This window comes from Vigna angularis, chromosome 1 (assembly GCF_016808095.1).
Source record: "Vigna angularis cultivar LongXiaoDou No.4 chromosome 1, ASM1680809v1, whole genome shotgun sequence".
In the NCBI taxonomy this organism is placed as follows: domain Eukaryota; kingdom Viridiplantae; phylum Streptophyta; class Magnoliopsida; order Fabales; family Fabaceae; genus Vigna; species Vigna angularis.
In genome coordinates, this window is record NC_068970.1 from 16,563,688 (window position 1) to 16,578,639 (window position 14,952).

General features: G+C 26.4%; 1 protein-coding gene across 1 annotated transcript; it reads left to right on the forward strand.

Annotated features, from left to right (window-relative positions):
- The first annotated feature begins 8,891 nt into the window (after positions 1-8,891).
- Positions 8,892-9,686, forward strand: LOC108340032 (putative invertase inhibitor). Its single transcript, XM_017577263.2, has one exon. It carries the CDS (start codon positions 8,957-8,959, stop codon positions 9,509-9,511), a length of 555 nt encoding a protein of 184 aa, XP_017432752.1. The 5' UTR covers positions 8,892-8,956; the 3' UTR covers positions 9,512-9,686.
- The last annotated feature ends 5,266 nt before the right edge of the window (positions 9,687-14,952 follow it).

The window sequence follows — 14,952 nt, forward strand, 5'->3', positions numbered from 1 at the left end:
CTCTTTTTTTCCCCATTATAAAAAAACTGCAGTGTAGATATTGATATTTTAACAACTTTTCTTAACAAATTTTTGAACATGAATTAGGCGTTTCTATTTATATTTGAAATGGATCAATCATAATTGTTAAAAAGTTGTTAAATTTTTTTTCCTATTCTTTTTCATGTAACACGGGCTCTTATTGCTAATTTTCTAATGATTAATCATATAAGAAATAAAAGATTGAATCATTTATTGAAAGTGGAATTGCAAAAAAAGATAAAAAAATTATACAATTAATATCATCCACAAAATGATGCTAATGGGTTTTCATACATATAAATGAAAAAAAAAATACTATAACTGTAACTTACACATTTTTATATCTATGATGTTATTAGGATTGAGATAAATATTACATATTTGCCTTGTCCCCATCTTTATACCCGCCTAATAACTATTTCTATTTAAATTACTAAAATACTCATAATTTATTAGGTTATATATATATATATATATATATATATATATATATATATATATATATATATATATATATATATATATATATATATATATATATATAAGTTTTAGTCTTTAGTTTTATAATCATTTTTTAGGTGTATATTTTTTTTTCTTTTATAATTGTTTGACTTACTATGAAATCAATTCACATCTTCAAGATATTTCTTCTTCTATCAGAACCTTTGTGCAATTATGTTCTAATGATGTATGCAAATTAAATACTTTTTATGTCTATATTTGAATATTTTTACTCCTTTTTAATATTTTTGTTTATTGTTTATTTTTTTCACATGAGAATCTTTAACTCTTAATTTAAGTGTTTAATAACATATAAACTCTTCATTTACTAGGTAATATAAAAAAAGATTAAATTTTTTAGTCCATGAATTTTGACGCAAATTGGAATTCGTCAATGTTTAAAACTCTAATACATTTTGATCCCTAAATTTTTGAAATGAATGGATATAGTTTTTTTTCACTTAGTTATGTTAAATTTTTTGGATGTGTCAAATGCGTTTTCAAGCTCACATTGAAGTGTGAACGTGTAAAACGGTGTAAAATCTCAAATGCTAGTATAAAACATGTTTGACATGTAAAAAAAATTTAAACATAATTGGGTATGACTATATCTATTCATTTTTAAAGTTTATGAACCAAAATGCATTAAATTTTCGAACAATTGACGAATTCTAGTCAAAGTTTAGTGACTAAAAATACATTTAATCTTATAAAAAAATTATCTTCTTTATTAATTTATTCTTAAGTTTTCTTTCATTTGAAGAATCCTTTTTGTTTTTCTAAAATATTTTCATCCATACACTTTGACTAGTTTGGTATATGAAAAGTTTATTTAGATATTTAAAGTATTTTTTATCTTATCATACTCTTAATTATACATTTGTTTTTCTTTGTGTGATTTTATTTAATGGTGTATCAAATTGTTTCTAAGAAACACATTTGATTTCTTTTTTATATTTTTATTTGTTGTTCATTTTATCATGCAAAATACTATTTTGTTGTTTTTATATAATTATTTTTATTTTTTAATTCATTATCATAAGGGTAATTCTATCATCAATTATATAAAGAAAAATCATTTATTATAATATAATAATTTAATGTCAATTAGTCTAATTTATATTATTATTATTAGTTTAATTTCGTATCGAAGTTTAAAAGATGAAAGATCTATGTTGAATTTAAATTATTATTAGTTTAATTTTTATTTTTTTGTGTGATTTCATTTACGTAGTATAATATAATTTTTATTAGTGTATAAAGAAAGAGATTTCATTAGAATTTAAATAAAATAGGAGTAGAAAGACATTAAAAATATTTTTAAATTTGATTATCTATTTTCTTTTTGTAATTTTTTAAAATTATTTTAAACTTTATCAACTTTGTTCCATTAATTTTGAAAATTTAATAAATGTTTGTCTCATGAAATTTTATTTGGTATTCTAATTTGAAATACATACGATATAATTTTTTTTTAAATATTTGATACTGAATAAATAATAATATATCATTTTGATATTGAATATTTGATAATATTATATTTTTTTTCTAAGAATTTTTTATTATTTTATAAAAAATAATTAATTGATATTGAGATAGTAAAAAAATAGGCGTGGGTACGGATACAGATACGAATGTATACACACCTTACTCAGTGGGATGAGGATGAGACAAAAATTTCATACTCGTTGAATTTGGATATAGAAATGATGATGAATATATTCTTTAGAATGATTATGGGATAGTGAAACTCGTTCCCTCTCTCTCCCTCTTTATACTTAGATTCGACATAACTTTTACCTACACATAATACCTTTTGTTATAAGCTGAGATGATCATGGTCTTATACAATACAATTTTCTTGAATAAAGTTTTGAATACACTGTATATAATAAGTAAAATAAATTTATATATAGATTATATGATAGATTGTGAAAACATATATTATTAACCTATAACAAACTAACACTTAAAACATGAGCTTTGAATACTATACCTATTGGATGCTCTTTTACAAGAGACACTTCAAATGCTATTGTTTTTCAAAGGCTTGTCGGACAATAAAATTTCAAAATCTTTTTGGATATCTCTAAGACATAGAATTATTACACCTCGAGCTTAATAGTTGTTTCTTCTTATACATGTAATAAATTTGTCATTATCAAATTCTTGAGATATCATACACTTCAAGCATCTTTAAATAATGTCGGCTAATGTGATTTCAGATAAACATTTAGATGACTAGGTTCTCTTTAAATAAGATTATAGACTATAATGAATATGTTGATTTTGGTGTGATCGTATTAGTAATGCACCAAATTCTATTAGAATTCTATTCTTTAACATATTTGAGAATGAACAATATTAAGACAGATAACCTTTTAAAAAGTCTCCGTGTTATATCCTTTCATAAAAAAAAAGAAAAAAAAAGTTTGTTGACTTTAAAAATATGTTGTTTAAAATAAAACTTAATCACAAATATTTTGAAAAGAAAAAATAAATTTAAAATAAAGTGAAATAAGTTCATGTATTTAGTAAATTTAATTTATGTATAGCTTAATAAAAAAAGTTACATGTGTAACACTCTAAATTTGTAGATTTAAAGTATCAGAAAGCATTCAAATTTATAAACTATCTTCGTTTACTTTAGGCAGTGCTTATGTTAATTATATACTCTGAATATATATATATATATATATATATATATATATATATATATATATATATATATATATATATATAATGAAAACTAAATTATATAACTTAAAAGTAATTTTGGAAAATTTAGAGGTTCTACAATTTTCAATTCCTTTAAATATATTTATGTATTAAAAGACATTCATAGTATAGTAAGACGACAAAAGACATGTAGAATACAAGAATATATTATTTAACAAAAAAAGATAGAAAAATAATTTGACAGTTTATATTTTCTGATATAAATCTTATTTAACAAACTTTTATGATAAGATAATTTATTGTATATCTCATCGAGTATTAATAATTTTTCATCTTGAAATGATGTTACAATCTCTAATACATTTGTCTATTTAACTCAAGGTAGTAGTAGAACTTCTAAAAACTAAAACTTCAGTGAATCTCCAAACTTAATGTTCACATAATACATCATGATTACCACCTTAAATATGGCCTACATAATACATTTATTCATCACAATAATGCAACTTTGATTATTACTATCACAACATAACATCAATTACTAAGTGACATATATCTAAGTCACGATTTATTAGTTATAAATGTTGGTTAAATGACAAATGATCAATTTAACAATTAATATAAAAATCAATGTTACGAGTTTGATTTTCAGTGAGACAATTTCTAAGAATCAAGATCATGAATTTGATTTCCAATGAAACAATTTCAAGAAAAAATTATTATAGATTTCACTGTTATCCTTATAGATCATGTTGACCAAAGGTTAGATAAATTGAGTTAAATTCAAATCATAAATATCTTTTAAAAAGAAAATGATTACTTAAATATACAATAGTATTGTAACTTAATTTATTAGTATGTTTAAATTAAATTATTAATTATAAGAATAATTTAATATGTAAATATAATAATTATTTTAATTTATTCAATTAAAAATATTAATTATTAATTAAAAACTTTATATATATATATATATATATATATATATATATATATATATATATATATATATATATATAAACTAACAAATTTTAAAATAAAAAATAAAAAAAATATGAGTTGAACTTCTCCATATTCCTACCCCTACATAAAGTTTTTTAATATAACTCGAATTCTTCTAATTTATTCTTCTATCTCTTTCTTCATTGGCACTGAATCAGACGACATTCCTTCATCTGCTCCCGTATAACGAATTATACGATCATCACACATACACAAACACAAACAAGTAGGGTGAGCTAACATGCAACAAATCATTTATAAAACATGCATAATTACTTTGATACACTCAACAAACATCATATAATAATTATGTCAGACACCCTCATACCGTCATACAACAATCGCATCATAAATACTCATCCCATCATACCACAATTCCTAATAGACACTCATCCCACAATACCCCATAAACACTCATCCCACAATACTCAATAGACACTCATTCCACAATACCCAATAGACACTCATCCCACAATACCCAATAAACACTCATCCCACAATACCCAATAGACACTCATCCCACAATACCCAATAGACACTCATCCCACAATACTCAATAGACACTCATTCGGATGATGCGTTGATGAGCGGTCACGAGAGGTTATGCACTTGTGATGACTTCTACTTCTTCTTACAAATACACTTCCAAAATACTCCATACCATCCACAAGGTTAGTCCTCAACACTATGTCCAAAACCGGCACATAGACCAGGACCTCCTGCCTCTCTCACACATAATTCATCCTTCTCTACTTGAGATTGGATGATTATTAGAGTATCAGGATAACCTCCAACAACAGGACCCTCAACATCAACATATACACAAATACCATATCATTACAGAATCTCTCCACGAGACTCATACCATGCTCATATTCCTCAACTCATATTATACTATTACAAAATCTCCCCATAATACTAGTATCAGGATAGCCTCCAACAACAGGACCCTCAACATCAACATATACACTAATACCATATCATTACAGAATCTCTCCACGAGACTCATACCATGCTCATATTCCTCAACTCATATTATACCATTACAAAATCTTCCCATAATACTCATATCATGTTCAGATGCATAAATTCAAATCCAATATACAAAAATACAATCATCAGAAATCATACAAAAATGAATATATCACAAAATAAATTAACAATACTAAATTATCACCATAAATGGTCACCGGAGAAGAATCAAACTCACCATAAACGCCAGTACATATGACTAGTCACAACTTACTGGATTTGACCAGGGTTGCTCTATGATCAGGGATGTACCAACTCCGGTTTTTAAGATTCCTCTATCCTACCATCACAATTATAATTCATAATTCCATATCCACCACAATAATCTGAATTCATCAGAAATTTTCATTCCAACAAGATATATTGCACAATAATTTAACAGTACATAATCTGTTCAACAAGATTTAAGTTAAAAACTTGTCGAGTAGACTTCTAGTAAAGAGAGGTGCATCACAATGGACAACTTAAGTACCAAGTCTTTCCTTAGCCAAAGTGTTCCTCGACTAGTTTTTAACAATTTTCTTATTTACAGATTCAAAACAACAACGTATAATATTAACACAGAAATTTAATATAGATAGATATATAACAAGCACCTATGTTTTTCATTAACAGTATTCACATAGAATTTCAAGACATGAATAGTAATAAAACAATACTAAATCATAATATAAAAGCTTAGAAAGGTTAGCTCCTACCTCTATTCCAGACTTAATCTCTTGCTCAGAATTTGTTTCCCCGAAAACCCTCCAGAACCTCTACTCTTCTTGCAACTAAAAATTTCTTCCTAACTCTTTCTTCTCTATTTCTCAAGATTTCTCACTTGATTATTCCTCTCTTTGTGCAGAATAACCTCCCCTCTCATGGCTATTTATAGTCCAAAAATTTTACTATTTAACAATTTTTTAATATTATTTATTATTTTAATATTATCTTATTATATTAATATTTTAATCACCACTTGACATATTTGATCCCTCTATAATGCCTTCAAACGTGGAGTGCTTATCCACTATCAATATTTTAAAAATTTTTTAAACAAAAAGGTAGAAAAGAGCTTGAACCCATGTTCTTAAAATCACCACAATTTTCTACTATTTAAGCTACCAAAATTTCTTATTTAGCTTTCCACATTTTATTTTTACATAAACATATTATATTTTCCATTCAAAAAGAAATTTATTACGGCTACTAATAAAATTGTTACTATTAAAGTAAATATTTTTCATAGGTCTTACATTATAACTTCTCAATATTTTTTTTTATTTCCTATGTGAAAATATTAATTTTTTATTCTGACATGAATTTGGTTTGGTTCTAAAGTTTTTATATTTGTTTTTCTCCTTATTGTATTTGGTTTGGTTCTCATGTATGATTATTGTATAGCGTCTCGAGATAACATAAAATGAATTATTTATAAAAAATAAATAATTAAAACTTTAATATATATTTTCAAACAGTTTGGAATTTTAACAATTAACATATTTATGATTTTAAAATTATTCTTAAAAAAAAATAATCTTTAGAACATCAATCATTTGACTATTTATCATGATAAACGCATCTGTTCACGTAAATCTCAACCACGTATTAATTAGTTTAGCATTTATCTATGTAAACATTATAACTCTTTTGAATTAGGCAGTTCCATTTTTGGATGCTAGCAGCTTCAGACTGCCTGCTTTTATGTGGTGATTTGATTGGTTTATTTTGTTAAGCGTGAAGACGTGAAGCAACAAACTAAACTACGGCTTGCAACTTGATACATCACAATATGACCTTTTATATGTTCTTTTTAATAGTTTTTTTCATTCCTTTTAATATTTTATAATTAAAATGGAACCACAAAAACCTGAATTTTTTGCATGTGCCTAAAAACATAGTTATCTTTTAGATATTTTTATGTGAGTTTTCGGGTTTCGTGTTCTACTCTCTCAAAGTTTCCGACAACGGCACAAGTATCTCTACTTCCCATACATTGTAAAATTAATTAATATATATTAATAATGTAAGATCTATCAATTTAATAAAGACGAATTTTAAATAAATAAGTAACAGAAATTTATATGAGTTATGACGTTTAATTTTTTTTATTTCATTAATTATTTTTCTAAAATTCCATTTTTAATGTTTTTTCTAGGATAGATAGATAATTAGGATAGCTTTGTTGTATTGATAGAATATAAGAGAAGTTAGCAAAACAAAGACAATGATAACTCGATGAAATTTTAGGATTGAGTAAGGTTACGTAGTTGTCCCTCCTATGGAACAAGTGATGCTCAAGTTATGAGAATTCATGCGTAAGTATTGGTGAATGATATTGATGCATTAAATTGTAGAAGTTGATAAATCATATGATCAAGACTCAATTGAGAGGTTGGTAGAGGTGGTGCATGTGGCTCTAGAAGTTATGAGATCATACGTTTACGAATGAACGCTTAAATGACAGTGTGATTGATCAAGTATAGATTTGTTGTGATTGTTCTGTGAATAATGATAGAATGATACATCAAGGATAAAATAGTTATAAAAAATTAAACTTTTATATTTTTCTAAAAAGAAAGAAAGTAAAAAATTCTATTATTTGTTGATGATCCGATCATATAGATAAGAATCAACTTGCGAGAAACTAGATAAGATTTCTATATCAAGGTTTTCTTATGGCGAATACAAGGGATCACCCTAATATTAGAAACTGATATTTACCTTTACTAATTATGTTTCAGATATTAGACTTAATTGAAACATATTCAACAAGAGTCTTTGGAAGGTTTGAGTATGGCAACTGTTTCATTGCGATGTGTTTGATGATTCCTATATATTTTTAGATAAAAGTAATATAATTATAGTTTGTTGTATGATCTAGTACGAGTGTCTGTGTAATTTATGTATGCGTAATTTATATTTTGATTTTAAAATAAACTAGTTTACTTTTATATCTGTGAACCTCATTTTTTTTTTCCTTAAGCGTATGTGGTCTCATCGGTAATATATAATGTTTACATAACTTTTTATTACTTTAGCATAATATATGCATGCATGTAGCAAAATTTTCCTGTGACTTATATAGTATGATGATTATGAGAAGATTACCAACACGAACTCAATCAAAACAGATATTAATATAGAAAGCAACATATAATGTTAGTTTCAACCTAGCTTTCCACCTTCATTATTAATCAGGGTTGCCTTCCCACAAAGTTTTCTTTCATATTAATCAGCGTGTAGCATCAGATTCCTGCTGCAACACGAACACCTAACTGGATAATATATATATTCAGTAATATTTTTTATTTTATTTAGTTTTAAAAAATTGATATATTTTATATGAAAATAAAATATATTATTTATTATTCAAATTTAGAAAATTAAAATTAAGATAATGCAAATATTTAATATTATATTATATTTGGTTCTACATATAGAACCTTTTTGTTTAATATCTTTTATTTAAGTTAATTTCTAAAAATCTTTCAATTTTTCTATAACTATTTTACATAGATATAAAAATATATTTATCTATTATTGAAATTTTAAAATTTGAGATTCATATATCTTTTCTCATCTCTTTTTCAATATGTATATATATATATATATATATATATATATATATATATATATATATATATATATATATAGTACAAAGTGATGTGTAGAATAAATTAAATCTCATTTTTTCAGAGACATACTCGATCGTAAGAAAGAAAAGAAGAAGCCAAGAATGAAATTCTCTTCGTACTTACTGATATTCTTTATCTTTCTCTTTCTGTTCCAAAGCTCCAATAGTTCTAATCTTATCTCTCAATCTTGCAAGGAGGCATCGAAGAACGACCCAAATTTGAAGTATGATTTCTGTGTTGAATCCCTTGAAGATACCTCCTCCAAGTTGCAACCACCACCGACCAACCTCGAAGGTCTTGTGTGCATGTCAACTCAACTTACCAAGTCCAACGCAAGCAACATGGTTTCCATCATTTCAAAGCTCCTGAAGGATAAAAGTTATGATCAATACGTAAAGGCTTGCTTACGAGATTGCTTTGATCTTTACTCGGATTCCCTTTCGGACTTAGATGATGCTGTGGTTGCTTTCAAGCAGAAGGATTTTGACACTGCTGCTATAAAGCTGAGTGCTTCCTTGGATAACTCTGAAACATGTGAAGATCAATTCAAGGAAAAGAAGGGTGAAACGTCTCCTTTAACAAAGGAAAATCAAGTCTACTTCCAACTCAATATGATATGCCTGGCCTTCCTTCAAATGCTTCGCCAACATTATTGACAAAACTTAAGCATGCCATATACAATTATATAATATTACGAGCTTTCTATAGCCTGGTATAGCTTGTGCAAAATTCTTTATCTGTCATGAAGTATTCAGACTGAAATTATGTCCTTCGTATGCCACAAATGCTGTGTGAACCAATAAAGTTATTTTACCCTAAAATATTATTGTATTGGGTGTCTCTTTTTCTTGGTTTGCGTGATGATAACAGTTGAGAATAAGTTTTTATTCTTTCTATTATTTTTTTTTATGGGCGAGTGATGGAATAGATAAAAAGTGGTTAAACGTTGATCCGACGCATGGATGATTGGGACTTGGAACATGCACACATTTTTTAACGTGGGTTGGCAGTTTTCGACCACCCCAACTCGATACGTTGGCTAAAATCAATTACATAAGTAAATCTGTTCTTTTTGGCATTTGTACATGTGTTTGTTGGAATGAGTGGAAGTGAAGAAGAATTATGCTGAAGGAGAATAGAAAAAGCCCTCATGATTGGTAACTTTACGTTTAATTTGTGCCACCAAGGGATGTCCTTTTTTTCTAAGTAAATTACTTTACCTCATTTTTCACACATTTGTCTCACCACTAACCATCTTTGTACTACTTCTTTCTTTCCATAGGTTAGATACTTTTTAAATCAATATATTTTTAATCATTCTATTCTCACATTTACATAGTTATTAGTGTACATATTCATAGATTTTAAATTATGAAGCTGTACATTAAAAAACCAACATATAGATATGATTATATAGTAAAAATTATAATAAAATGATAAGTTTTATATCTTGTTTAAACAATAAAAAATGTTGGTTTAGTGTATGTATTTCTTCTATTATATCTAATTTATTAAAGCTATCATTATTTTTCTCTTTTTTTATAGGGATTAAAATTATTTTATTGACTTGTTATAAAAAAAATTGCTTTGATAATTTTAATTTTTTATTATTATATAGAGAAAAACCAATGATCTTACTGGGTTGGCCTATAGTAATTGATTTAGTTAGCAGAATGTTAACCTAACTCGGCCCAGCCCAAATCAGAAATTGACACTTGATGGATTGCGAATACGTGTAGTTAATTCAAAATGATGGATTGAGTTTAGAATTCTCATCCCGTATGTATATTGTGTTTGTTCCTTTTCAAATTCAATATTGTGTTGATTATTGTTCCATATCAAATGCATGAATCTTAGGTATTCATTTTGGACCCAAGAAGATCATGTGTCAAATTTCTCATCCCAAACACATGAATTAGATGCATGAATATAGTGTGTTTCAAACCTATAAAAAGGAAAAAGAATTGGTGTGATTTTTCACATAAAAATAACTAACTATAAAATTTAGTTTATTTGCTAAAAAAAACACTAGAATGTAATTTTTGATTAATTTTTTAAAAAATATTTATAATGTAACCTATAGCAAAAAAAAATTGTTTATTGATAATGTTTTTACGTATAACTTATACACTTTTATCCATGGAAATTCTAAGTATGATATCATTTTTATCCATGAAAATTCTAAGTATGATTTGTAATATTCTTTAATGGTTACTTATTAAATAATTTTTTAACATAAATAATTTATATTTTAACATTTAAAATAATATTATTAACATTAATAGTTTGATTTTAAAAATGAATACTTTATATTTTAAAATTAAAAATCATATTTTAACATATTCTAACAGTTAAAAAAGATAATAAATTTCTTTCTATTAAATATTTAACTGATTATTTTAATAATTCTATAGTATTCAAAGAATATACAATAAAAAATCAATATCTTCTACAGAGTTACCTATAGAAGAATAAAACTGAGTTAATATATAAAGATTTAAAGTTATTTCTTCTTTTTTTTTTAACCTTAGCAGAGCTCATGTTCTACTTCTGAATAAAAAGATTCACAGGGAAAAAGATTGATTTAGAGTATTGTGATTGCAGAAGCCGAAAAAGATGGCAGATTTCTTTGTATATTGATTTGATAATAATCATGTTATCAAAGTTAACTCGTTAAGTCGGATCAGTTTATGCTGACCAAATTAATTGGTTTCTGACGTTAAAATTGTATAAATCGCGACACTCGTGATTGTGTTTTGGTAGCGTAGTTTGCACTTACAGTTGCAGTCGGCGTCACGTTTTGTGATTGTCGTTAACATTGTTCGTGATTGTCGACTTGCCGTAGTTGTTGCTTCGCTGTGGTGGTGAGTAAAAAGGTTATCGTTTCAAAAGCCTTCTGGAGTTATGAAGTTATGCTTCTACGGGAGTTATCGTTGCTTTTAAGATGTGATTATAAGTTATCACTTAAAAGCCGCCAGCTGTGCTAAAAAACTTTACTATAAAATTATATATTTTAATTTATGTTTTATATTATATTTTTATGAATAATATTTTTATAAATTTATGTATTTCAATTTCTATAATTTTATTATTTTATTTGAATTAGGGAGGATGTTATTTATATTTTTTTAACGTAAAAAGTAAACTTTTACGAATTTATAAGATAAATTTATTAGACTCTCGTGAGTTTACTTAAATTTTTTAATTTGATCTTGATAATAATAATGAAAAATACTTTGAAAAATTAAGCAAGTAAAGCGAAATAAGTATTGTTTGAATATGTGTATATGTATACATTGTAATGTCTCAATTCAAGCCACTTTGGACAAAATATATTGAGTATGAATTAGAATTCGTTCGGGTATGTAATTTTGATTTCTAAAGTGTTTAATTTCCTCTCATTCTGATTCTGTGTCAAGTGTCACAGAGTCTCACTGATATTACTTTACTAAATAAAAGACTTATTTAGAAAGATCATCTAATTTTCTAGGAAGAGTCAAATTAAAATTTTAAATCAACATATTTTCTAGCTTAAGTGCTAAAATCTTCTGCTAAAAAAAATGTGAAATGGATGAGATTTCAGAAACAGGAAGGGTAAGGTAAGTTGAGACTTATATGGACACAAGAAAGAGCAATGCTAGTAAAAAGTTAATTTAGCGCCAACCAATGTTGTTTATTCTCAGGGTGTTACTTTTTTCATCACTACAAAATGCTTCTTCCACCTCTCCCTTCCATTTTTACTCTTTAATAATACTTAGAAACACATGAATATGGTTGTATTCTAAACGGATATCATTATTAGTTAAAGGACAAACAGATGTCGACATCCGTTCATAAATGTTAAAATCCGTTTAATTCCAACTTAATCCGTTTAATTTCAACCTAATGCATTTAACTGTTCATATGTTAGACCCTTTTGGCATCCATAATTAGGCTGCAAATGCAACCACCACCTAGAATCTGGTGACAAATTAGAAATTGATGATTTCCTGGTAAAATGGGTAACATTAACTGCAGTATGATCAGATTCATCTGCTGTACTGCAGGCGTAATATCAACCACTTTTGATGTTGCACATGAAGATTGTCAACAAGCCAACTTGGGAGCTCTCTTCGCATCTTCTTGGACAAAGCAACGATTTGCAGTTCTCTGCCACAGAGCCCTTGCTTCTGCTCCTGCCATTGTTTATCTATTCTTTCTTCATACTTACTGAACAAAATAGAATTATAAGTAGTTAAAAAGCCTACACTTATACCACATTTACACAAAAGATAAAAGAAATATGCAAGAAGGAATTCATATAATGGTAAGCCCAAACTCTGAAGTCCAAACACACTCTACGATGCTCAAAGCGTATGAATTCCAAGGTTTGGCAAGCAACCCCACCCACTCAATTTTGTTGTTAAATAATTGTACACGTATAGCCTAATTTAAAAAAAAACATATATATAAACTTACATATTTAAAAATATAATTATATATGCTAAAGTTTGTCCATTATTGACTCGTTCCCTAACTTGTTTCTACATTTGTCCCTGATTGTAACTAAAGGCTATGTCCAAATATATCTTCATCTTTCAAATACCATCTTTGTCACCAATCAAAACCAAAATGGAGATCAAGAAGTGGAAACCCATATGGAGAAAGTGAGAGTTGGGAGATGGAAATAAGGGATCTGAAAGTGAGAGTTGAGATGAGAACAAACGAATTTGAAAAAGGAAAAGTTGGGAGAATTGGGGGAAGGAGGTGGGACTAACTCGGAAGTAAATAAATATGATTAAAGTAAAAATGGTTGTTTTTGTAATTAAATTTTTTTTGAAAAAGTTTGAGGAGGTGCAGAAAGCATTGGTGGTGGTGGAGCAACACCCTAAATTATTCATCTGGACCTTCACAATTCACCTTTATCATTACCATTATGTTTGCATGTATGTTTGGAAAGGAAAAACATTGTTTTTTATTCTCTATACAGAGGCATAAAAGACATAAGAAGTTTGATTATTCTTTTTAGAAGTGCTTCTAGGCTAAAGATAGACACAAAAATGTCATTCTCCAAGAGTATCTTTAATCCTGAAAGTGCTTTTACAAGGTACATTCAAAAAGATAAGAAACTCTCAATCATTCAAATTTTATGCATATGTAATTTTATACAAAAAAATAATGAAAGATAAAATATAATCCATAAATAATGGTAAATAATTATTATTCCATACATAAATTTACTCTTCATGTAACTGTCAATAAATTTACAAACAAAAATATGTTTATATATAACAAATGCGAAAATTATCTATTAAATTTATTTGTATGTAAATTGAGTAATTCTACACGTGAAATGGATTAATAATCTACGGAAATGACGCATATATAATGTTTAAGTAATCTTTTATGTCACCAAATCCGTATGTAACGCGTATAATAATAATTTTTTAACATTTTAATAGCAAAAATATTGTTTTTTGTTAGTCAATTGTAATAAAGTTAAAATAAGAGAAAGAAACATTAAATCAAATAAAATGAAATTATAATAGAACATCCAAAATCAAGTCATAACAACATATTTTTCAATGAAAAGCTAAGAACATATATATAAGAAGTAAAGTGATCATGTCTTTGGTGGATAGTTTTGTATTTGGTGTTATTCCAGATGTTATTAATTACAAATATGACCCGTTTTATCATAAATTAAATAATAATAATTATAATAATAATAATAATAATGTTATAACTCATAAACTTTGAAAAAAGAAAGTATAAAGATCTTTTCTTAATCAACTATTAATCATATAAATAAATATTTTTTCATTTTTATGTTTCGTGACATATGATGTAATTTTATTTATTTTAAAAAATGAAGTAAAGAAAATATTCAATTTATAATCAAATATTAATTTTTTAATTATCAGTGTTATATTATTTTATTCTATTGTTCTTAATAAATCTTTTGAAAACAGTTAATTTCATTCATTATTAATTATGTCTCATGAATTTATATATTTCCTCATAGAAGAAGTGTATTTCACAAATTTCATATTTTTGGGAAAAGTGGAGCGCGTGAATTTCTCATACATTCTCAAAGGGTTTTTGAATATTTTAGGTA